The following is a 27,625-nucleotide window of genomic DNA, read 5'->3' on the forward strand; positions in this document are numbered from 1 at the left end:
CAGTAATATATATCGCCATCTACTGGTGGCATAAGATTAAGCTTAACAAGTTAGTAAAGGAGTGTCTAGTGTTAGAGGAGAGTTTAGCTTCAGACAGCTCCAAACACTTTTCTGGAAGTTTACAATAATCCAGGGACCTGTTTCATTAAACAAGTTTACCAAATAAGCCGGGCTTATTTTAGTAAGTCTGACTTGTTTTGAACTAAATCAGCTGACCATAAGTCAGACTAACTTAAATAAAACTGGCTTATTTGGTAAACTTGTTTTATGAAACAGGCCCCAGAAATCCTTGATTAGCTGCATAAGGTTTGTTTAATTAGGTTTGGAAGTAAACTCTGCAGGATAGTGGCCGTCCAGGAGCTGATTGAGTATTTGTAATATTACTTGGATAGTGATATATTCATATGAACTTGCTTTATTTCATGACTATACTCCATAAACACACGCCACAATGTGAAAAATTAAATTTCAGTGAAACAATGTAAACCCCCCCCAAAAAAAAAAAAAAACTTGAAATATAGTAAAATAATGTACTTTCAGTGCCCATTTGACATAAACAGAAAATGTTAAGTATACAGATCAGATCAATTTTAAAAGTGAACTTTTATTGTGTTGAAATGTGTTTACAGTAACAATGCCAAATAGTTCCTATATCACACCTTTGCTGCAAAAATGAGGTCTACTGTGGAAAATGATACAAATATATTTGATACATTGCACAACACACAACACCTTTAAATTATATTAATTTGCATTCATGTTTACAATCAAGAATAATTATTATTCATTAAATCCATAAGCACACTTTCAGAAATGTTGGACGAAGAACTGATTATTAAATAGCACACTTTTATGTCACTGAGAAACAACATATACAGAAATAAATCTTTTTGTCCATTATAACTGTGAATGATATCCCAGTTTCTTCTATTTTTGGTTTTGTTGTTAGTGCACTCAGCATGACGAAAGGTCCTAGTATGAACATACAGCTAAATTATTACATTATTCTGAGTGTTGGTGAGTTATTAAATAAATTAAAATAACCATTTATATGATAATGTTGACACACTGCTGCAAATCTTTGATCATGCTTAAATACTAAAACACAAGTGAAAGAAAAATATGTATCATTGCTCTATGTGTTTGAAATATTTATCTTGTCTTCCCTGTATAGCTTCCCTGTAATCTACCACAGTATTACTTCAGAAACAATTCAAGTCACAATAAAGTGAATATATGTTGAAAACCTGAGTCTGAGATATTAATCTAAAAAACAAATCAAAAGCAGAAAAAGTGAAAGTCAATGTACAGCAGCACAAAAAGGCAACAGGTTTTCCTGGATCTTCTGAAGAACATTTCTAGCCCATTCACATCCGTTCCGAAGATTAAGGCAACAGTGCATGAATACATCCCAACACAATCAAAAACAAATCTCTGTGATATACAATATGTGATATATTACCAACCCAAAAAAGAATATCTTCTCTGAACAATGCAATTTAATCAGATGCACAGATAGCATGCTCCGTCCTGTTTAGATGACCATTCTTTGAATATTAATTGTAATTAAAACCAACAAATACTCTGTACATGCCTAAGGAAGATCAGCCCTCTGTTTAAAATATTTTCAAATGATTTCCCTTTTGAGAAATGAGAAAACAAGAAGAGAAAGATCACTTGTTGTTAGTTTTGTTGTCAAGGTGGAAAAGATCCAGGATATCCAGCATTGCCTGTTTAATATTACTTCCAAAGCGGTGAGAGTCCTATAAATCACAAGAACAAGGGAACATTTTTATTTTACCTATGTACAGAATTATTACATCATTTTTATATTATATTAATAATATTAAGTAAGGGATAATGTACAGGCAGCCGGTAGTTATCGCATAATAAGCCCCGACAGTGTGATCAGGACCCGTCTTGTATCACACTGAAGGGGCTTATTTCGCGATAACTACAGGCTGCCTGTACATTATCCCGCTTATTACACGGCTACTTGCCACATAAGGAAAAAAACTGGACATGAATATGAATTTGAAACATTTTATTGGCATATTTGTTTTAACAAATATGGCCTCTAACCATTAGGCCACGGGGAAGTCGTGGCCTAATGGTTAGAGAGTTGGACTCGTGATCCAAAGGTTGCGGGTTCGAGTCTCCGGCCGGCAGGAATTGTAGGTGGGGGGAGTGAATGTCCAGCGCTCTCTCCACCCTCAATACCACGAGCAAGGCACCGAACCCCCAACTGCTCCCCGGGCGCTGCAGCATAAAAATGGCTGCCCACTGCTCCGGGTGTATGTTCACGGTGTGTGTGTTCACTGCTGTGTGTGTGCACGCGTGATGGGTTAAATGCAGAGCACGAATTCCGAGTATGGGTCACCATACTTGGCTGAATGTCACTTCACTCACTCACTCACTCACTCACTCACTCACAATTAACATTTGTATCCTTCCGCGAAACGATATAGTACCACGTGACTAACATCTGTTTGTCACAAGATGGCGCCAAACGGTAATCTTTGTTGGCGCGGAGGGATTTTAAACATACAAGTAGTACCGGCTATGCGTTATTACTTTGGAGCGGTTATTATTTGAAAAGAACGAACCTGCAAATGTCTCAACTGACCAATCAGAATCAAGCATTCCAGAGAGCCGTGTAATAATTTAACATATTATATTAGTTTCTTAAAAACATCTTAAAACTACTTTATATACAATTATTAATTGTATAAAAAATAATAACAACTATAATTATGTATCATATTTTATATGACATTTTAAATGTAATAAAGTGCACTCACGGTCTCTGGGCTGGAGTGTTTGCTGGATATGTGGAAGTTGATGAAATCTTCTCCAAGAATAATATATGATACCCCATAACCGTCATCAGCAACCTAAACAACACACATATTGGTTATATATTGGCCAAAAAATATATATATATATAAATACACATGCATGTATATATTTAAGAAAAATGTGCTATGCTATATATATAATTCTATAATATATCAATGTATATGTAAACATTTTCAAAATATATACAGTATGTGTGTGTATTCATATATATATATATATAATAAATATGCACAGTACACACTCATTTATTATGTAAACAAAAACTTTTATTTTGGATGCGATTAATCGTTTGACAGCACTAATATATATATATATGTATATATGTCCCACTATTCAAAAGTTTGAGGAAAGTAAGAAAGAAATTAATATTTTTTATTCCAAAAAATTTACTGTTTTTAACATATAATCAGAAATGTTTCTTGAGCAGCATATCAGCGTATTAGAATGATTTCTGAAGGATTATGTGACGCTGAAGACTGGAGGAATGATGCTGAAAATTCAGCTTTACATCACAGGAATAAATTATATTTTAAAATATATTTCAATAGAAAACAGTTCCTTTAGATTGTAATAATATTTTAAAATATTACTGTTTTTACTGTATTTTTGATTAAACAAATGCAGCCTTGGTGAGCAGAAGAGACTTCTTTGAAAAACATTAACAGAATCTTACCCCCCCCTTTAAAGTTTTACAGCACTGTAAACCAAGAGTTGAGTTTTCACTGAATGTTGAACTTACCGGTCCAAATCCACCTCCGCTGGTGACGAATTCTGGATGCCTCTTTAAATCAAACAGTTCGGCCTGTTGGAGAGGAGTCTGACTGGTGGACAATCTCCAGGGCTCGGACAACACCTGCAACAAACCCAATGTTTTTAGCCAGCGAAATCTATGAAATGGATTGCATTTTAGCTCATGTTCCATCTCACACCTCTTTGAGGAAAGCCGAATCTTCCCCGAGGTATTTTGACACCAGGTAGAGGCAGAAAAGATGGCGGTCGATGCCATTTCCCGTCATGGCCAGTCTGTATAAATCCTGATGCTTTTCTGCCGCCACCTTCAACAGCTTCAACTTCTCTTCTCTCTAAGAAAAAAAAACATGGTGGAATTATCAGGAATAAGCAAACACACTGAAATGAGCTAGTTATTAATCTAAGTCCCACCGTTGCTTTGTCATTCATCATGGCATGGACAAAATCACAGGTTTGAGTGGTGCAGGAGCGCACGGTCTCAGTGCGGCCCTCTCTGAACAGACGCGTCATGGAGGCTTCGTACGTCAGGCAGAACTTGCCTTTATCCTGTGGGAGGAAAATCTGAACATATAACACAGAAACCTGAAGAAAAATCCAAAGAATCGCCAAATAATCACTCGTACCCTGAAGTGCGCCAGCTGGAGAGCGAGCTGAATGAAGCCATCGGGACTCGTCTTGCATTTCTTGATCAGGCCTTTGCCAAAGTTATTGAAGGGGATGATGTGCATGTCCACGTCGTCCGCCAGAGCGTTGGCCACTTTCAGAGAGCTGCTGATCACTTCCTGGCACTGTGAAGGAAAGAGGCCACTCCTTGTTAAATTATGAATCAGATGAAAGCAAAGCATGTTTCAAATGGACAAAAGATTTTAAGTGACCTCCTCTGGGATGTCCCACTGTAGTCTCTGGGGTCCCGGCAGGTTGGGATGGGGGTTTCCTTTGCAGTGTCCGTCCTCAGTATAGCCCAGTCTCACTGGATCTGACGACAAGACATTCTGCCACAATACAAACAGAAACATTCATAAACACCACATGATATATAGTAGGCATGGGCCGGTATGAGATTCTCACGGTATGATAACCTTAGATAAAAATATCACGGATTCACAGTATTGCGATTACAGCTCTAAATATTTTGAAGAAAGTTGGTAACAAAATAGCTGACGGTAGCCATTGACTTCCATAATATGGAAGAAAAAAGAATGCTATGTAAGTAAATGGTTACGGATTTGTTACCAACTTTCTTTAAAATATCTTCTTTAGTGTTAACAGAAGAAAGAAACTCGTACAGGTTTGGAACAACCTGAGGGTGTGTACATGATGTGAATTTTCTTTCTTGCCAAAACAGTTCATACATCTCAATAAATTGGTTTATTCACCTCCCACAAATGGCCAACGACGGGCGCATCGGCCCAGGAGTGTTCTGCATTCAATCCCATAGTGCCGTTCTTGAACACAATCAGATTGAAAGACTTATCAAACCACCTGGAGACAAAAAAAAAAATTAAAACATAAACTGCCTTTCAAAATGTTGGGGTCTGTAAGGTTTTAATAAAGACATCTCTTCTGCTTATCAAGGCTGTATTTATTTGAAAACTACAGTAAAAACTGTACAAATGTGAAATATTATTACAATCTAAAATAGCTATTTTCTATTCAAATATATTGTAAAATATGATTTATTCCTGTGATGCAAAGCTGAATTTTCAGCATCATTACTCCAGTCTTCAGCATCATTTCTTAGAAACATTTCTTATTATTGTCAATGTTGAAAACTGTTTTTGCGACTTTATATTTATTCTGTTTATTAAAGAAAAAATATTAAGTCTAAATCAAATAAATGAATTGAATTGTTTGTATTAAAGAATATGTTTGTAGTCATTTCTTTAAAGAAATCTTACCGACCCCAAACTTTTGAAAATGACATTAAATGAACAGAAATATATTATGTTTCACAATAAGTTACACAATAATCCGATTTAATTATAATCAAGCGAGGTCGTAGTCACCTGTCATAGCATTTTCCGTGGAGTAGAGATTTTCCGTAGCTGTCCAGCGACTGCACCGGATTCTCTGGATCATAACGCTGTTCGGTGTCATCCAGAGTAACAAAGAAAGCAGCCTTCTCCACGGCATCCAGAGACTGCTTGTTCTTCCCTCGACTGAAGAACTGTGAGCGGGCTTTGGCCCAGGGAACTCTGGGTAACGAGGAACAAAAGCAGAGATAAAATCACTTGGCTCAATGGGCTTTGATCACATTTTAGTGAACAGAAAGAGAAGAAACAACGTCTTGTTTTATGAATGAAAGCTGCAATTTGTAGATTTCGCAGGCACAGAATTTTTCCAGCTCAAGTCCACAGTTAAAAGAAACCTTATATCATTTATTACTGCAATCTCATTGACTATGTATATTTTTATTACTATTTTACAATATCATTTTGTATTATTAACTAGCAAATATTTTTTCAAATTAATAAAAAATTAATTTAATTAAAAATAAGTGTTAAACATAATAATAAAAAAAATAACTCACCTGTCGCCCGCTGTTAATGCGGCCAGCAGCTCCTCTCCTGGCTGAGGCTCAGACTTGTCTTCCAAGATCCTTTCCATCTGCTGCTCAATTTCTCGAGGCAACAGCAGCCGTCCGTCATAAAACATCCACAGTTTGTAAAAGCGTCCCTTGTGAAACACGGCGATGTGTCTGCTCTCGTTCATGTGCTGGAGGACGTCTGATGAAGAATATGGACGTGAGGATGGAGGTGTGTCAATGTGCATGAAAACAATAGCTTAAAATAATTGAACAATTATTTGTACAGTTTAAATTAGGCAAAATGTGTCATATTCAGGCTGTGTTTGTTAAGGGTTAAATGATTAATGGTGGTCAGTGGACAATGATGAGTAAAGCAAAAGGTGAGTTGAGAAAGGCAAAGTAGATGATGAGAAGAAATGCTTGTTTTCCTGCACTGGATTTGCATAAACACATTACAATTAAATACACTTATTACTATTAACCAATAGATTTATGTATTTATGTAGGAAATTGTCTGCCTGCAACATGATTCAAATATACTATAATATATATAACACATGTATAACCATATATATTACTATTATTATTATTATTATTAATTAAGTGCATTGATTATATTATTATTGATTATTATATTATTGTTTTTTATTATTTTAATGATCATCATAATGTAGATATAATTATTATAATTATTATTACTACTGATTAAGCCTGTTAATTATATATTATTGATTATTATTATTTTATTTTTTATTGTTTTATTGATGATTTTATCATCATCATCATTTATCAACTTTCTTCTTATTATTATTATTTTGTTATTCTTTTTTTGCATTAATAGTATACATGCATTCTAAATTATAGTTTATTATTATTAATATTATTGGTATTATAAAATAATAAATCATCATTAATAAAAATATTATTGTTGTTGTTATTATTGGTATTAATAATAATACAAGTATAGTTTAATATTATTACTATTATTAATAATAATAATATGATTAGTTCTAGTTGTAATGATAATAATGATCATCATTAATACAAATATTATTGTTGTTGTTGTTATTATTAATGATTAAGTGTGTTGATTACATATTATAACACATCATTGAATATTGAATGTATTTTATTGTTTTTGGTTTTCTGCATTAATAGTATACATGCACTCTAAATTACAGTTTAATCTTAATCATCATCATCATCATCATCATCATCATTATTATTATTAGATTGATGACTATAATTGTTTTTTTTTTCATTAATATTTACACACTCTAAACGAGTTAAGTTATTCTAAATTATTTTTATCTATATTTTTATTCAGTAATAATTTATTTTACTATAATTTAGTAAGAATTAGAAACTAAACTTGCACTTTGCCGTGACAGCACATTATCATTATTACATTATCATGTTATATAAATCTTCTAAATGGTATTGCTGTAGATTAAATATATAAAGTATATTTATCAGCTACTAAACTGGAATTAATTCAGTGTTTATAACCTCTTGAATTTATTACAGTAGGTTATAAATTAGTAGCAATAAAAACAACAGTCATCTTTGACTGGCACCACTATACGACCAGACGGGTGTAAAAACATGCTATTTCCTGTTCTCCATTCATCCTGTTCCAGATAACAGGTCAAACATTAAATCACACAAACAGGTTATCAAGTTAAGAATCAGTTAAGCAAACAGAACTAATTCCTCGCCATCTGCTTCCTCCAGAAACGCCAGCCGTATAGAGCGCAAATCCAAATCACAAACCCTCATGCAGTTCAGGCCCACAGCGGTCGCTCGCTAGCATCTAAAAGTGGATTGGTTTGCGAAGTGAAGCAGGCGAGAGGGAAGCTCTACCTGTCTCTACACCGGGAACTCGACTGGTGTTGAACATATGCTCGTACTGAGAGGAGCACATGGGGATTGTGTTTAACACCATGAGCTGTGAAGCAGAACGGAAGGTCAAACACGAAAACAAGGAAGAAACCCAAAATACCTGTAGAGGAAAACAGTCATGGAAAACCAGAAACTAAAAAGGAAAAAGTGGAAGGAGTGAAGGATCATCAGGAGAGATGAATTCGACATGATGACCAGCCGCGGATAACAGCACAGCTGCCAAATGACAAAACAGCCTACATTAATACCTTCTAAAAACAATTATATAACGATATAACAGCCAGGCAGATTCAATATATGATATTTGATATTTTAGGATTATCTGATAGTGGTCGTCTGATATGCGTTTTCCAATGGTTCAGGCAAATTTGTACAGTGTGGGGTAACTGATGAACAACATACAGAAAAAAAATGCCCTCGTGCTGTAAATGGCATGAAAGTGATTATAAATAACATTTATTATATGAATAATATACAATTAAAATAAGATATAAATAATATATAATAATACTAAAATATTATTATAACATTGTATTATATTAATATTATGATGATTATTATTATTATTATAATGAATTATTATTAGGGCTGTCAGTTTAAAAAAAAAAAAGTTATGAAAAGATAAATTAGTTATGAAAAAATAAAGCGATTAAAATATTTTAACGCAATTAATGCACTAGCCCCGCCCCCAGACCTGTACGTCATCTTACATTTCATACAGTTGACAAATATGATAAGAGCCTTACACGGACGTCAAATTTAGGCTCTAGCCCTGGCCCGAGACGCTCTGGGCCGTGACCGACAGTTTATCAGAATTACCGGCCCAATATCAACAAATCGTGCTTTTATAAAATAAAGAAAACAAACATGATGCACTTTCTGCCGTCTCGTCTTGAACAGGGGCACTTCACAAAAATGAACCGAAACTCAGTGAATACATGCCTCACAGACATGATAAATATATTTATAGAAAGCTTTAAATAACTACTTAACGAAATAAAATAAAACAAATAATCATAATCCATAAAGACTCTCTAAAGGCGCTTCTAATGAGGAGGCGACGAGTCAGGATCGGCAACTTCATCCTTGCGAAACGGACTCAGAAAATACTAGTTTATTAGTAAATAATTGAAATATCTCCTTACTATTTCCCCCTGACACATTCATGGTAATTACTTTTGCTGGGGCTTTGCGGCAAGCTTTAGTCTATTGCGTGCGTTTGAACGCAGAACTCTTCATCTGCGCTGACGGCACACGTTGCTGCTGCTGGACACTAAACACCGTCGAGCCGCTCTCAGTCGTGGTAGCATGGTCTCGTGTTGTTTCAACCAGCGCGGCGATTTTTTTTTTTTATCACTAATTGATGGATTTCTAAAATATAAAAATACGGAGAATCCTAGAACAGGCCCGAGGCCCGGCCCGCGTCTGAACTATGATGTGAAAATTGGCCCGAAGCCCGGCCCTAGGGGCGTAAAAAAAGTTAGGACCCGTCGGGCCCGGGCTGAAAATGCAGGGCAACAACTCCATAAATGCAATTATGCCCTAAACTTCAAGATATTAGGACAAGAAACTGCCCCTGTATGAGTTTTTGTCTTTTTTTATTACACGGGCAGAGAGAGCTATATCACACGAGTGCTGTTTTCGTCCTGAATATCACAAATTTAAATGTTCAGTAAATAAGAAGTTGATATTATGTTATATTTGAAACACAATGTTGTCTGTTTTGCTGAGAAATTACCTTTAAAGCCACAGCAGAATTGTGCGTCTTCGAGCAACACAGCAGTGATTTATTTCTGAATGATGAATGAATGACTCATAAAGACATTTACCGCAACCTGCTGGCAGTTTTAGTTTCTTATTTCTTATCATTTGATTACAAAACATTAAAGAGATAGATCACCAAAAAAATGTAATTCTGTCATCAGTTACCCTTATGTCGTTTCAAACCTGTATGACTTTCTTTTGCACAACATAAAAGAAAGTATTTTGAAGACTGTTGGTAACTAGACTGTTTTAGTTACCAGTGACTGTCATTGCATGAACAAAAAATACTGAGATGTTTCTCAAATGATCTTCGTTTATGTTCCATAGTTTGTGTTTGGCCGTTGTAGCCTAAACGATCATGTGTAATAAATTTGATGTTAAATCAAATAAAAAATATTTCTTTCTAAAGCTACTATTTGTTATATCTACTTGATACTTTCTCATTTAACACAATAATGGCTTTAAATGATCTTTGTGGGTAATTTCACAACCAAATCTAATTTGCAATTAATTTGATTAATTAATCGACACATCATGTAATGTAATTAATTATAATTAATTATATTATAAAAAAATATAATTAATTATAATTTTTTATCAACTGACAGCTAAAATATTATGTATTTTATTTTTAACTATGTATTATTTTTTAACTATTTAACTATTTCTATATTTGGCCAATATATTGTTGTATCACTATTGAATACTATTGAAATCTGTATATAAATATATATAAGTGGATAAGGAGAAGGAATCCAGAAGTGTTCTTATAGTATGAAAAACAGTTATGAGATATATATATATATATAGAAAATCTTCATTCAAACCAACTTTCAAATAAAGGAAGTCATGCAGGTTTGTTAATGGCATTAGGGTGACTAAAATGAAATTATAATAAAATTGTAATTATATTATTTAAAAATTATATATAAATTATATGACTTCATACACATAAATAATGTTATTATAAATATTCTAAAATATTATTATGATTAATATAAAAAACAACAATAATATGAATTATAAATTCTAATAATAATAATAATAACATATAAAATATTATATTATTTATTATAATAATATATAATTAATTATCAGGATTTTTGTCAACTATTTACCTGTTTCTATAATTGACTGATATATTGGTGTATCACTATTATCGGTATTGGATATTATAGTTATATGCTACTGCTAGTTGTGTCCAAGAGAGATTTAGTGTCGCCTGCTATCATTCAATTGTATAATATCATATAAATTATAATTATATCCACCATCACCCACCCTGCTCTCTAGAAATCAGCCAATAAAAAGCCCTTATCAGTCGACCACTGAGTCAATTAGCTCTGTATTCTCCTGTCCGCTGTGCTGTTGTCCTGAGGCTGAGACTGAGGCGGCTGCTGCTGGAGCTGATGAAGGGTGTGGGTCAGGTGCGGGTCAGGACAGATGAGCCCCTCCTCTTACCTGTCTCCAGCCCGGGAATACGAGACGTGTTAAACATCCGCTCCCATTGCGCCGAGCACAGTGGCACTCGCTTCTCCAGCAAGTATAACTGTGCGTGTGGTGTGTGAGCGCACATTGCAAACACAGATACGTCCGGGAGTGAGGAACAAAACACAAGATTGTTTATGAGGGGTATGCTTTCACAGTCATGCACACAGAGTTTGGGGGGTTAGAGAGAGAGTATGACATGACAAACAGCCATTTTCAACATGTGTCTAATGATTTAATATTTTTTTTTAAAAATCTAACAAAAAAAACCAGACACAAACATGCACTAAAAGACATTTGATATGAAGTAGGAGGTAAGAGAGACCAGAAGAGAACAAACACACACACACACATATATATATATAGTCATGGCCAAAAATATCGGCACCCTTGGTAAATATGAACAAAGAAGGCTGTGGAAAATTAATATGCATTGTTAATCCTTTTGATCTTTTATTTTAAAAATTCACAAAAATCTAACCTTTTATTGAAAAATAAGAATTTAAAATGGGGGGAAATATCATTATGAAATAAATGTTTTTCTCTAATACACATTGGCCACAATTAACGGCACCCTTTTATTCAATACTTTTTGAAACCTCCATTTGCCAGTTTAACAGCTCTAAATTTTCTCCTATAATGCCTGATGAGGTTAGAGAACACCTGACAAGAGATCAGAGACCATTCCTTCATCCAGAATCACTCCAGATCCTTTAGATTCACAGCTCCATGACGGTGCTTCTTCTCTTCAGTTCACCTCACTCATTTTCTACAGAGTTCAGGTCAGAGGACTGGAATGGCCAGCAGAAGCTTGGTTTTGTGCTCAGTGACCCATTTTTGTGTTGTTTTTGAGGTTTGTGTTTGGATTATTGTATGGTTGGAAGATCCAAACATGGCCCATTATAAGATTTATAAGAGTCAGTCACTTATTGATTTTTTTCTGTTGGTATTTGATAGAATCCATGATGCCATGCGTCTAAACAAGATGTCCAGGACCTCCAGCTGCACATCAGAAATATATTATTTGGTTTTTCTCATTGTGATGGATGATTAAGGGAAATTGGGCTTTGTTTTCCCTCCTATTTATATTTCTGTGAAACAAGAAGCCATGGCTGGATAATTTCATGTTCATGATCACCCTGGAGTGCTCAAAATTGTGAATATGAATGGGAATATACTTCAGAGATATTTTACTCATAAGAATTTCTAGGGGTGCCAATAATTGTGTCCACCGTGTATTTGAGAAAAACATTTATTTCATAATGATATTTCCCCCCATTTTTAATTCTTATTATACAATGAAAGGTTAGATTTTTTTATTTGTTTTTAAATAAAAGATCAAAAGGATTAACAATGCAGATTAATTTTCACAGCCTTCTTTGATCATATTTACCAAGGGTGCTGATATTTTTGGCCATGACTGTATATATATATATATATATATATATATATATATATATATATATATATATATATATATATATATATATATATATATATATACTATGTATATGTTTATGTACATAGTCATATAATATATAATAAACACCTTGTGATAGTTAAAGCTCAGTTTTCAGAAGTAGTTAATGTTTCATCTGAATTTCTGAGTAGTTCTTACCGCCACTGACCCATACATTACCTAGACCTATGAAACATTAATAATTACACTTAAGGGAATAGTTCACCCAAAAGTGCATTTCATTACCTTTTACTTACCTTTGTGTCATTTTCAAACCTCTGTGACATTATCTTGTGTAACACAGAAGGAGATATTTTGCATGATGCTGCTTATATAGAAATAAGGTTATTTAATGCCATCTGAAAGCATTTGTTGGCATTGTTCCTCACAGAAAGCTATCGTATTATTTCAGAAGACTTTGTATACATACAAGTCATAAGCTATACTGGCTACTATTATGTTATTTGTTTTGGTTGTTTTAGAATCTTGCCAATTTGTTGTATGGAAAGGAGCTGCTTGACATCCTGCAAAATATCTTCCCTAAAAAAGAGCAAACCATGCAGGTGACATGAAAACAAAACATTTTACATTTAGGGCAACTTATTCCTTTGAGCCTAAGATATATTATGTAGGCTTAATTTCAAGAAGACACTTTAAAGTGTTTGATTTTCTTCATCAGTGGTAAAACGAATACATTATCCTTGCATAGAACGAAGGTATAAAAATCATTAATCGCATTCAATTAAGGGAATATTGATGAATATGTTTGTTGTGGAATCTACACTCACTGGTTTGATCTGCGCTCGGTCCAGTTTTCTTCTGTACATCATGATGGCGTGGATGGAATTACCAGCACGGGCGGCTTGACGTGTAGTGGGGATCACATAGAGGAAGTCCTGATAAAGACAAAGAAAGTGACTGTCACTCTCCTGAGATACTGCTATTGAACAGTGCTATGAACTTATCATACAAACAATCTCCAACGAGCAACCTGGAGTAAAAACAACTTTCCAAAATTTTGGTGCCGTGACCCAGGTGGCAGAATTATAAAAAAAAATAGTTTGTGCTACAAGCAAAACTTAATGTAAATTTGTTCATTTCTACGCCACACAAATTGGTGTTGTAGACCAGATGGTAATTTTATATAAATAGTTTGTGCTACAAACAAAATATAATGTAAATTAGTTTATTTCTACCCCACAAAAACTGGTGCCATGACCTGGATGGTAGATTTCTAAACATAGTTTGTGCCATAAGCAAAATGTAATGTACATTTGTTAATTTCTACACCACAGAAATTGGTGTTGAGACCCAGATGGTAAATTTATTTAATTTTAAATTTAAAATTAACAGTTAAACAAGCAAAACGTAATGTAAATTTGTTACTTTTTACCTCCAAAAAACTGGTGCCATGACCTAGGTGAAAGATTTATGAAAATAGTTTTTAAACAAGCAAAATATAATGTAAATTAGTTCATTTCTACATCACAATATTGGTGCTATCACAATACAGTTTGCTCTACAAGTAAAACTTGTGCTACAAGAAAAAAAATGTCATGTTAATTGGTGCAGTGACTTGGATTATAAAAGGACTTAGAGATATAAAAGTTTGTGCTACAAGCAAAATTTAATATAAATTTGTTCATTTCTACACCACACAAATTGGTGTCATGACTCAGATGGTAAATTTATAACAATAGTTTGTGCTACAAGCAAAACTTAATGTAAATCTGTTCATTTCTACACTACAAAATTGGTGCCATGGCCCAGGTGGAAGATTTATTAAAAAATTGGGTAACACTTTAGAATAATGTTTCTTAATACTGCATAACTAATAAGGATCTATTGAAACTATTGGAACTAACAGGTAATTATTCATTAACACTTAACTCACTACTGTTAACTACTAAGGAAAATGTGTTAACTAATCAGTATGTAATACAATTTTATGATTGTGTTAAGTTACAGTTAGCTAATCATCATACCTCCTGAAGAACTACTATTAATTATCTACTAGTTAAGGTTCAAGAAAAATAACTATGAAGTAACTACTAATGAACAGTTATACACAATTACATTGAGTTGTGACCCTCTCATATACATGTTATTAGCAGTAGTAGTAGTTGTCAGTCCTCTGTGTTCCTGCCTCTTGTGTCCATATTTGGTTTGTTTCCTGTCCTTGTTATATGTAATCATTAGTTAATTCTTGTCCAGCCGTGTATGTCTCATTATCTATGATTAACCTGTGTATTTATAGTCTGTTCAGCTTGACTTCGTCTGGTCTACTCGTTACTCCCCGGTGTTTGATGTCTGCCTTGCCTTGTCCTGCCCTGTCCTGCCCTGATGTCTTCATTAAAGACATATTTGAGTTTACATCCTCGTCTGCGTGTTCATGTGTCCTCCCTCGTGTGTGCACCGTGACAGAAGACCAGAACATAACAGTAAGCGGCGCCCCTTCACCTTGTTTTGTTTTGTTCGTTTTTTCTAGTTTTTATTTTTGTTCCTGTGTCTGTCCGTCCGACTGGCCGCGAGCCCTCCAGCCCGCCGATCGTGGGAGATCACGCCGCTGCCCGCGGCTATCCCAAGCCTGCAGCTCACTCCAGCCCGCCGTTCGCGGGAGATCGACGCTGCCGTCCGTGGGGAAAGCCAACCCACCGTCGGTGGCTCCCCCAAGTCAAGCCCACCGGATCGCCGCTGAGTCAAGCCCGCCGGATCTCCGCTGAGTCAATGCCCGCCGGATCGCCGCTGAGTCAATGCCCGCCAGATCGCCGCTGAGTCAAGCCCGCCGGGTTCCTAGTTCCGGCCAGGAGTGCCGGTTTTGTGTTGTGTCCACAGGAACAGTTTTAATCATGTCATGTCGGTCGGTCTTGTCCACGGAGACTCGTCTGGGGCTGCTCTTCTTGTAGTGGCCACGGAGGCCATTTCCAGCCGCCTGCCCCCTTGTCGTGGAAGTGGAGGCGGTTGCTGAGGGCCCCTGACTCCTTGTCATGCCCAGGAGAAGCCTCAGCTTCCGAGCTAGCCCAGGAGGGCTACCTGTTCCTGTGGGTTGTCCTGTTCCTGTCCTGTCATGTACTGTTTTGTGTGATTCCCCCTTAACTTCCCCAGGGAATGTTTTTTTTTTGGGGGGGGGGTAAAAGGGATCCGGCTGTAGGGGCCGGGCCGAGGGGTCCGAGGCCAAGGCCCCAAAGACCATCTGCCATGGCTACATAGGTAGGGTGGGGCCCAAGGTGAAACCGGGACCTGACCAACTCAAAGAATGGGCATGAAGCTGCTGCGCGTAACCCATACGTACAGGATTTTAGAAAGACCGCAAAACACTTGGTGCGCGATCTTACCACAACGTGGCTTTCAGAAAGTGCACAGAGACTAGAGCAAAGCTAGCCCTACCACAAGGAGAGCAACCTAACAGGGAGGCATAGAGAGGCCTAACAACCTGAGGCTGCTGAATGACAGAGCTCTAGAGAGCGGATAACTTAACTCTCAGCATGAGAGGGAACTCAGACGCTCAGAAGGGAGAGGCATGCTCATAGGTGACTCTCTATTGTGAGGGGAGCAATGCTAGCTCGACCAACTTAACAGGGAGGCAGAGAGATGCCTAACAACCTGAAGTTGCTGACTCACAGAGCTGAATTCTTTCCAGATGCTCGGGAGGGAGCAGCATGCTCATAGCTGACCCTCTATAGTGAGGGGAGCAATGCTAGCTCTACCATGACAGACTCTGGAGAGCGGAGAACTTAACTCTCAGCATGAGAGGGAACTCGGACACTCAGAAGGGAGCGGCATGCTCAAAGGTGACCCTCTATGGTGAGGGGAGCAAAGCTAGCTCGACCACTTGCCTGAAAACTCCAGAGAAGCTGCCACAATAGTGTTTACTTCCACCCTAGCACAGGGGCTCAGGGAGATTGCTACTTAAAAACCCCCGGAAGGGGAGCAGTCCCTGAGCTAGCACATAGATATCCTCAGATAGCCATGCACCTTTCTCAAAGAAGGCGTCCCTATTCCAAGAACTGATGGTAAAAAGACCCGCAGGTCCAGGCATTGCAGTGCTGGAGACCTGAAGACCAAAGAGGCTCCCACAGAAACCTACGACTGGGCCACATGATCCAGGGGTATTTAGGCCGGGAACGGGGCTCTCATCCTAGCCTGGATCTAGTAACGATGAGTGAGGTCATCACTGCACTGAGTCAAAGTCAAGGTGAAAACACACAAAACGACAGGTCCAGAAATACTGCAAAGAAAGGCTACACAATACCAGTGAACCGTAGAACTGGATCATACTCACCCATCCATGGTTCCTGCGCATGTGATCAGTCACCGAGGCGAAATCCGAAGAGTCGGGTCCGGACCATCAGTTAGGTAGTTTCTATGAAACATAGAACTTAACCAAAACATCATAAGTCCAGCATAGAGACTGCAATGTTTTTAAATGCAGGTTCCTAGGTTCCCACCTAACCTCGGTCAGGTGGAATTAATGGTGGTTGCAGGGGAAGTAAAGAGGGGAAGATGAGGGCAGATGACAGGCACCCCGAGGAAAGGGAGTAGATGTTCAAGTCTTACCCTGGTCCGGACGAGAGCATTGAGAACTCCTCGTCTGGGTCACCTCCCTCAGGTCTTGCCTACCTCTCTTTGACCCGCGCCTCCCTCTAGCCCTACCCGCAGGTGGGGGAGGGGCACGAGTCGCGACACTAGCCTTCTGTGCCCATCTCTGATGCCCAGACGGAGATGGGCCAGGACCCCTGCGTTGTTCGGGCTCAGACCTTCTTGGAATAAAGGTTTTGAAGGCCGCTGAGCACGCCCTCACCTCCCTAAACTTCTCGACCACCGTCTCGACGGAGGTACCGAAAAGCTTGGAATGCGACAGTGGAGCATCAAGAATAAAGCCCTTCTCTTTCTTCCCAATATCTGCCAGATTCACCCACAGATGTCTCTCCGTTACCACCATGGCCGCCATAGACCTGCCCATAGCAGTGGCGGACTGCTTAGTGGCACGGAGAGCCAAATCCATGGTGCAGCGCAGCTCAGCTACTTCGTCAGGTGACAAGCCCTGACCTTTATCCAGGTCTTTCAGCAGATCAGCCTGGTATGCCTGAAGCAACGCCATCGTGTGCAACGAAGCGACAGCCTGACCTGCTGCTTCGTATGCCCTGCCATTTAAGCGAGATGTTTCCTGAAGGGGCCTAGATGGCAAGGAGGGAGCCTTGAGAGAGGATGTCTCACCCTCAGAGAGATAGCTGGCTAGCGTCTCTTCCACAGGGGGCATCCTCTCATAGCCGTTTTCACGCATCCCCTCGATGTTAGCATAACTGGTATGCTGAAACCTATGAATGCAAGAGGAAAACGGCTTTTTCCATTCCCTCTCAACCTCCGCATGGAGATCAGGAAGAAATGGGAGGCCCATTCGAGCTAGGGGGTTATGACCAGAAAGATAACGCTCATCGAGACGACCCCGCGGCACCACCATCCTGGCCCGCTTCCACGGCAAGTCAAGCCTCACCATGGCGCGTTCCATAACCTCCAACAGTTCGTCATACGCAGGGCAGGAGGATTGAGAAGGCTCAGTCTCAACTTCTTCGCCCTCAGACATCTCCTGCTCTTCCTAACATAACCCAGCAGAGCACTAGCCGCTGGATCAGATGATGTCAGCGAGATCGCGTCATCATCATCCCGCGGCTCGCGGCTGACGAGCACGAGAAGGAAAGCCTCTTCTCTAACTCATCAGCCAGATCCGCCTGCTAACCCCACAAGTTCATTCTCCTCCGTGCCTCGGCATCAGTGGGTCTTGAACTGCGGGAAGCAGACGGTTGTCCCTCCTTCCTCGAAAAGAGAGACAGACGAGAGCGAAGCTTTCTCATAGAAAAAAGCTCACAGTGCACACAGATTGCCCCCTCGAGGACATTGCGTGCGTGCTCCTCGCCCAAACAAAAAACGCAAAGATCGTGTCTGTCATCAGGTGTCAAATAACGAGGACACGGATGCACACATCTCTTAAGTGCCTTGCTAGTGCTCGCCATAGTAGTAGCAGAAAATCGTTCTTACCAGTGGAATGCACACTTCAAACAAAACAAGAGAATGACGTATTTTCCCGGTGCCCCTTATACTGTGGTCGCGCCTGTAGTGATGTCATAGGCTGTCGCCGGCCAACACGTGGGCTGTGTCCAAATTCAGGGTCTGCATCCTCCTTAGGATCCTTCCTACCCGGTTGAAGGAGGAGGGATCCTCCGACGTCCGCAAAACCCGGAAGTCGGTGTTTGTGAATTTGGACAGCCTACCCTTCTTTCAGTTCCCTCCCTTACCCGTTGCTCATATCCTGTCGCCTAGCAACCGTGACAGCGCCAAGCAAGAAGCGGGAAAATGGACAAACAAAGAGTTATTCTCCTCATTTTAATTCTTTTGGAAGAAATAAAGCAATTAAATAAATTAAATACTTTCTTTGCTCGTTGTCGGAGAGTTTTTATATCAGACTACAAGACAGTCACATCCAGGTAAGCCATTATAGCCTATTTGTATTTGTTTTTAAGTATTCTACTAATTTCTCCTACAAATTCATTGAGCCGAAGCATAAACTTTAGCTTGTTTTGTCAGAGAAACTCCTCTCCCACTCCGCTACCGCTCGCTTCGTCCGCCATTACGCTCTGCCGAAAAGAATTATGGGATAGGTAGGACGGGAAAGGATCCACCACACCCATCCTTCCAATTCGGGGAAAAGGAGGACGTATTTGTGGGCCGCATTTGAAGGATCCTACGAATTTGGACAGCCTTCGTCGCGGCGCTGTGACGTAACATCCTTCAAATGAGTACTCCGAAGGATGCAGACCCTGAATTTGGACACAGCCGTGGTGTTTTTGTATGCATGCTTCAGACACAGGTCACGCTGACGGAGTTCCCCATAGCGACCCCTAGAGGACGCAGTTCAAAGTTCCCTCGAAAGGGAATGCATATTTCATTTCCATTATAATAATAATAATTTGTTACATTTATATAGCACTTTTCTAGGCACTCAAAGCGCTTTATATACAAGGGGGGAATCTCCTCAACCACCACCAGTGTGCAGCATCCAGAGTGATGAAGCCAATCAGTGTATGGGGATGATTAGGAGGCCATGATGGTCAACCCCACATCCTGGTGTTTTTAATGACCACAGAGAGTCAGGACCTTGGTTTAATGTCTCATCCGAAGGACGGTGCTTTTTACAGTATAGTGTCCCCGTCACTATACTGGGGCGTTAGAACCCACACAGACCACATGGTGAGCACCCCCTGCTGGGCTCACTAACACCTCTTCCAGCAGCAACCTAGTTTTTCCCAGGAGGTCTCCCATCCAGGTACTGACCAGGCTCAACCCTGCTTAGCTTCAGTGGGCAACCGGTCTTGGGCTACAGGGTGATATGGCTGCTGGCTCTATTATAGGCTAATAATAGTTGTAATGGACTGTAACAAATTTGCTATAGTAGTAATTTGTACTTGTCCTTTTACTCAAGTAATTTTGAAAATGAATAGGTCTACTTATAATTTTACTGGGGTATCTGTACTTTTACTCAAGTACTTGATTTGTGGGCCACAACCTGATTATTATAGTGATTATTTGCGTATAACTGTTCAGTAGTAGTTATTTCATAGTTACATATCTTGAACCTTAACTAGTAGATAATTAATAGTAGTTCTTCAGGAGGTATGACAGAATACATTAGTTATTGATTAGCTAACTGTTACTTAACACAATCATAAAATTGTATTACATACTGATTAGTTAACACATCTTCCTTAGTAGTTAACTATGCATGCTTCAGACACAGGTAGTGTGTCTTCCTTAGTAGTGTGAGTTAAGTGTTAATGAATAATTACCTGTTACGTAATGTAAATTAGTTCATTTCATATTTTGATGAATTCCTTTTTAAATTTCACTGTCTTGATTTTTATTTTTTTGACAATTTGACTTTCTTTTTAACAAAATCCAGATTAGCCATTGCATTTCAGTCTTACCATTGCATAGTAGTTGCTGTTGACCATGATTGGTCCTCGACCTCTGAGGTAAATATACTCCTCCCACCAGTCGCTGACCTGAGAGGATTACAGTACAACAAATTCAAATAGTCATAATACAAGGTATGACAAAAATCTCAAATAAAGGTAACTTAAGGTTCATTCATTATTTAAGAAGCTATTTTGAGAGAAAGACAGACTTGAAAAAGGTTGAGGCATTTTTATAATGAGATATAATAAGACTTAAAAAAAAGTTCCCAAAAACCCTCAAGAAAAGCTGTTGAGAGTGATTCTGAATAGTAGAAAAAGAGCAAACTTGCATAATTGGAGGTCCACCAGGATTTGAGCTTCAGGTACCATTGCAGTCTAGGGCCCAAGTTTTTCTCAAAGTCCTTTGCCAACCCCTCCATACGTTTGTACTGTTCATCATCCATCAGAGGACGAGCTGACTCAAGATACTGAAAAAACAAAAAAAAAAAAAACAATAAAGATGTGAAGAAGTGAGGGTTACAAAAAATTCTGTCATTGACCTATTAATAAATTAGATCTTTTTAAAATGCAATAAAAATGCTTTGCTTACTCTTCTAACGGTGTCTTTTACAGGAGGCACTGGTAACCGTGGTAGTGAACTCTGGAAGCTGTACAGCATTGGCTTTGGCCCCGAAAATAACTTCACCAACACCTGTGTGAATAGCGTTAATACTGGGTCAAGAGTCAAACATGAGACAAGCATGACTCTTCCAATAATAAAACTAGACAAGTTCTAGTGAACAGCTATATATCAAAAGCTGACACAATGACGCAAAGAAAACTTCTAAAGAAACATGCAATTACCAGAACAGTGATTAAATGATGTTATAAAACAAACTTATTAGACTTTGGACTCTCTCTTAATATACTCTAGGGAAATATTTACAAAGCTGGGTGTTAAAGGTATAGTTTACATAAAAACCAAAACTCTGGGTCATGTGGACTACAAAAATGGCCAATATTTGCATAATATAGCATATTATTTGGGATAATTGTTCTTTTAAGTGATCGATTCTCCATCTAGGCCACACTCACCAACCAAATTTTTGTTTTTAAGTTCAAAGATCCATGGCGATTGAACATCCAGCCATGCCAGGACAGCAAGTACTTGAGGACATTCCTCATTACGAAAATCACAGCAATCCACAATCCGGTCCCAATCAGCACACCACCAACAACACGCTGCCCTTCTTCTGTTACGTACTTACTGCAGGGAAACACAGCTGTTAGGTTAGAAATTAACTGCAGTGCCCTTTCAAAAACACTGTAATTATTATTTACTTTTAGTTTACTAATTATTATAATTTTTTTAAACATTAAAATTATAAAATATTCAATCAGCATAGATCACTACGTCAACACTATGAATGCTAAGTATTCATGATTTGTAATGAATACTAAGTAATGATTTGTTATTATCAGCACTGTAGCTACACTGTAAGTACTGAGTACATGATTAAAAGGTGTAATAAGATCAGAGACATGGGATTGTTTGTTATGACTACTCATAATATAAGCTGGTGAACTGCGTGTGAAATACAGTGGTAATAAAACACATTTCTTGTATAACATTGCAATCTGTTTTGAAGATACTAGATTAAAAGAATTACAAACGGAAACATCCGATGCTTGAACTTTTCATTAGCAACGGGTTTCTATAAAGTCTCCTGCTAAAGTTACAAAACAAAGTTCCGAAAACAAACAATGGCAAAACAAATCAACAAAAGTACTAAACTACAAAGCAAAGAATCAGAACTTTGTATATGTTTTTGTACTTTGAAAAGCTATACTTTTTTTAACAAAACAAAAAGCAAAACAAAACAAGATAAAACTACAAAGCAAAGAATCAGACCTTCATGTTTGCATTTGACTGAATTTCAGACAGCTATACTTTTTCCTATTAACAACTTCTGGTTATCTTCATGTTATTGACTTATTTATCTTCCAAATGTATCATAATAAATTGCTAATAACTAATGACAAAAAGGTGACTGTTGTTCAGTGGTTTACCTGATTGGTAGGTGTTTTGACAGTTTAGTGAACATCCCAAGGGAAGGGTCAATTTTGGCATATTTGGTGGTGGACATGTAACCCACCAATACAACCAGGAGCCCCGAGGGACTTCCTGGATAGACTCCAGTCATGACACCATTCTACGTCAACACAAAACAATGTAATATTAAACAAATATTAATAGAATGAAACTTAGTTCTATTCAAATGGACCTTGCAATCATTTTTCAAAGCATAAATTATCCTGAAAAAAATATCAATAAAACATTGATTTTTCAAAGTGACACTCAGAGCTGATTAGATAATGTTACTCGTGTACTATAACTCTGTAATCAGTTGGATAAGGAAGTCAGTTGTGAGGTCACCTTGAACCTGATGAACCTCTTCTTCCAGGAGTGGAGGCCCGACAGGTAGATCTGGCGCAGGGCCTCATGACACAGGTGCAGGTCAATCCCATCAGGAGTGACGGTGAACTGGAAAGCCACGGCCTGATGTGCTTCTGCCATGCTGACTGCACACTCACACTGTGACATAGAAGAGTAAAACAGCAGTTAGACAAGAGTCATAATCAACATAGGTACAAAGTACACAGATACATAACTCACAGTTCGGAGGACTGTGCCGGAACTTTCTAAATGGTTACTATGATAGTGAAAAAAAAACTGTATCTGCTCCGTGATACAGTGATGGTATCATGTAGTAATATTCGAGACCACTAGCTATTTATTTAATACAACATTTTCATTACAAATTATATCAGCATATACGTTTTTCACAATTTGAATGGAAGAAGTCAAATGAAATAAAGGAATAAATCACCAACAATTTTGCAGAAAATCTACTCGCCCTCAGGCCATCCAAGTTATAGATGAGTTTGTTTCTTCATCAGAACACATTTGGAGAAATGTTTGGAGAAATGTAGCATTACATCACTTGATCACCAATGGATGCTCTGCAGTGAATGGGTGCCGTCAGAATGAGAGTCCAAACAGCTGATAAAAACATCACAATAGTCTACAAGTAATCCACACCACTCCAGTCCATCAGTTAACACCTTGTAAATAGAAAAGATGCATGTTTGTAAGAAACAAATCCATCTTTAGGGTGTTTTTTTTTTTCTTGATCTGTGCACATTCCTCTTCTGATTTAGACCAAATAACTTTTTCACTGGAGAAACAATATTGCGGTACATATCGTATTAATAATATTTTACTGGTTTGAAGTTAAAAGCCTCTTAATGACATATTTGTTTCTTACAAATATGCAGCTTCCTGTTCATTGATGGACTGGACTGGTGTGGATTACTTGTGGATTATTGTGATGTTTTTATCAGCTGTTTGGACTCTCATTCTGACGGCACCCATTCACTGCAGAGGATGCATTGGTGAACAAGTGATGCAATGCCAAATTTCTCCAAATCTGTTCCCACACTGTAAAAAAAAAAAAAGTTGAGCCAACTTAAAATTTTAATGCAACCAGCTTCAGCAGATATTTGAGTTATACAACAAAAAAGTGAGAATCTCCTACAAAAATAAGTTGAGAGAACTCAAAAATCTGCTGAAGCTGGTTGCCTTAAAATTTTAAGTTGGCTCAACTTTTTTTTTTTTGGGAAAAAATTGGATTGGGTGAACTATTCCTTTAAAAAAGTACATGAACAAACATTGTAATACGTAACACAAAGCCACTCAATGTGAATTTCACAATATATTGTTGTAATAAAACATTAGCTGTAATCTAATCACATTTGTTCTGCTGTTCATTATGTCCTCAATCATTTAACTACATGACATAACAGAGCGGATTACAGAATGTGCTTTATTCATGACCTCGGTGACCTTTCACATGAGCGCTTGTATTGTAAACATCGCTCTGATATAAATAAAGCCGCATGAGTGTTTGATGGGTCACAAGTCTGGCTTGAAGCAATCATAACATGAAAGTTCAAACAATGTAATATATTTATATAATAAATATAACAGGTCTGAGATCATTGACAACTTCAGATATAATGCTTAAATGGTATTATAAAGTGTGTATTTAGGGTTCATGTTGTGACATGAGTCCCCAGCACCTATCAGCGTCGCCCTGGAAACAGAGGAGAAACACCTGTTCCCAATCACCGCGGGCTGGTCGGGCACAGCTGACGCCACTTCGGCGAGGGATACAAAAGCCGCCACGCCGAAGGACAGTGGAGCCATGACTCCTGAGCGAAGCCAACTAACCTTTGTCTCTTTTTCCTGTGCCAAGCAGACACCAGCGCCTGACCGACCAGCCCCGGGATTGGAGCACGAGCACGACGCACGGAGCACCCACACCGGGGAGAGGAACGATCACAGAGCACCGACTGCAGCACTAAAGACACGTTGGCACTTCCCCACACAAGGAAACACCAATAAAATACACCCTCCGGGGTTTCTGTTAACCCTCAACCCCTCGTGTGATTCTTCAGCCCGCTACAATGTCCTTGTCACTTTTTCAAAACAAAGGTGTATTCACCTCTCTTATGATAAAAGATGATAAACTGGTTTGTACAAGAAACAGACAGACCAAACTCGTCTCTGAACCAGCTAGACAACTTCATTCATTCGCTGAATTACACGAACAATGCTTAAGCTACAAACCACTGATTTACTACAAACACTACCATACTAGTATACCATGTTATTTTTAATTAAGTCTTATAAAATATATTGTAATCTTTGTTTAACTATCCCTCGATTATTTATTCAAGGGGTTAATATTATGGATAATAAGTGTACAAACTATTTTTTGAGAAACTTTGTTACTGCTAATAATGCTTCATCTTTTAAAGCTTATAGAAAGTGGTTGGCACTTCATCCAAATGTTAATTTTCAGAAAGTATGGACAGTGCCAAACTAATTTTTGTTTAAAAGAAGTTAATTTTAAAATTATCCATCATTATTACCCCTGCAGTAAATCTTTCTCCACTCTGCTCTTTTTGCCAAGAGGATGATTTTATTTGTATGATGGGAAAATTCCACATTCACAAAGCGCGATGCCTTAACTTTAAACCTAATTGTAAAGTTTTCTCCTCTGATTTACTCATCACTTCAAAGAATCTCTAATAAAAAGGCCTTAAAAACATCCAATATTATAAAAAAAAATGTATAAACAAGTTATAACTTTTGTGGTTGTAAAATATGCATATAACTGTGAAATTACTATGAAGGTCATGTTTTGTGAAAGGTTATGTTATGCATTAGCAAGCCCCCCAGCGGCGATGACGTCACGCGCCGGTGCAGATGGAAACTAGGCGAAAGGTCACGGGACTGTGTTGATGTTACACGCTGCTCATCGCCATTATGGCTCAATGTGTTTTAATAAGCTGGAATTAAATATTCCGCAACGTGTAGCGAGTTATTTGATCATGCAATACAAAAAAAGGAACACGTTTGTATATCTATTTGCATAGTTTCTATTAAATTAAAGGGACAGCTCACCAAATATGAAAATTCATCATTTGCTCATATTAAGCCTGTACGACTATTTTTATTCTGTAGAACACAAAATGAGACGTTAGCCAGAATTTAGGGAATTACTTTAACTTTTACTGCATTTATTTCCCTCTTACAGTGAAAGTGACTGCATACTATCTCCTTTAACATGAGGGTTAGTAAATAATAATAGAATTGTACCTATTCCTGATTTATAACATACACATATGCGTTATTAATATCTCTAAATGTAACCAATTAGGACGTGAGCGAAGCTATTTGATTTGTTGCATTGCGTCAATCTTACTTGGCACCGAAACAAATCGAAATTATGCAGCAAGAGGAAAACACTTTGCCACACTTTGCCTGATAATACTGCAATCAATAACTACAAATACTAAAACTAAAATCAACAGAAACTATAAGTGAAGTGCTTTCATTGACCTCGCTGAACAACATGTCACAATGTAAGCACACATGCATGCATTTATATTCATAAAAAACATAAATGACATCCATTAGAGTTTTATTCAGAGAAAAACTGCGTTGCCGTCCGGGATCACCTTGTGTTTTCTGTCACACCATAAGGACAAGAATATACCAGGCTCGTGCACTTTCACCTACTTCAGCTGCTTCAAACACAGTTGATTCAATCTGGATTCTTACCTCTACGTCTCTTCCTGAGATATGGACGGTGTGGATTACTGCTTGACTTCAGGAGACGCACCGCTCTGCCGCCGCCTGCTCTTTTTAGTGTAAGATATGAATGAATGTAATAAGAATAATTCACGAGACCCCGCCCCTCGCCGTGACGTCACGCCGCAGAGATAGCGGCGCCTTGTAGGACTGTGTATGTGACATCAAATATATAATATATATATATATATAGAGAGAGAGAGAGAGATAGATATAAATATTACAGTATACTTACAGCTTATGTATATCAATAGATAGATAGATAGATAGATAGATAGATAGATAGATAGATAGATAGATAGATAGATAGATAGATAGATAGATAGATAGATAGATAGATAGATGCATTTTTAATTAATAATTTTTAGTATATTTATATCTCTATTTATAGTTTAGAATTTATAGCTAGTGTAAATATAATTATAAATGTGAAATCAAATTTTGTCTTTTTTTCTCTCTCTCTTGCATATACACTCACTGGGCACTTTATTAGGTACACTTGTTCAATTGCTTGGTAACACAAATTGCTAATCAGCCAATCACATGGCAGCAACTCAGTGCATTTAGGCATCTAGATGTGGTGAAGACGACTTGATGAAGTTCAAAGGTCAGAGGAGACTGGGCAGACTGGTTAGAGATGATAGAAAGGCAACAGTAACTCAAATAACCACTCGTTACAACCAAGGTATGCAGAATACCATCTC

The 27,625-nt window shown here is 37.9% G+C and overlaps 1 protein-coding gene across 4 annotated transcripts; it reads right to left on the minus strand.

The window, feature by feature from the left end:
• Positions 1-584: 584 nt before the first annotated feature.
• LOC306866790 (carnitine O-palmitoyltransferase 1, liver isoform-like) lies at positions 585-26,999 on the minus strand. 4 transcript variants are annotated; one of them, XM_079412149.1, is made up of 19 exons: positions 26,892-26,999; positions 23,136-23,294; positions 22,769-22,911; positions 21,794-21,965; positions 21,309-21,410; positions 21,049-21,186; positions 20,729-20,806; positions 13,538-13,645; positions 8,000-8,084; positions 6,140-6,335; positions 5,616-5,804; positions 4,986-5,091; positions 4,485-4,601; positions 4,233-4,397; positions 4,021-4,155; positions 3,789-3,941; positions 3,599-3,712; positions 2,802-2,894; positions 585-1,763 (listed from the first exon to the last, which is right to left on the minus strand). In XM_079412149.1, exons 2-19 carry the CDS (start codon positions 23,274-23,276, stop codon positions 1,674-1,676), a joined length of 2,325 nt encoding a protein of 774 aa, XP_079268275.1. In that variant the 5' UTR covers positions 23,277-23,294; positions 26,892-26,999; the 3' UTR covers positions 585-1,673. The 4 variants fall into 4 exon arrangements, with proteins under 4 accessions (XP_079268275.1, XP_079268273.1, XP_079268274.1 ...); XM_079412147.1 differs by lacking the exon at positions 8,000-8,084 and adding an exon at positions 11,264-11,351 and having other exon boundaries at positions 26,892-26,993; XM_079412148.1 differs by lacking the exons at positions 8,000-8,084; positions 26,892-26,999 and adding exons at positions 11,264-11,351; positions 24,993-25,277.
• Between the last annotated feature and the right edge of the window lie 626 nt (positions 27,000-27,625).

The sequence above is a fragment of the Barbus barbus genome (assembly GCF_936440315.1).
Source record: "Barbus barbus genome assembly, chromosome: 48".
Taxonomy (NCBI): Eukaryota; Metazoa; Chordata; class Actinopteri; order Cypriniformes; family Cyprinidae; genus Barbus; species Barbus barbus.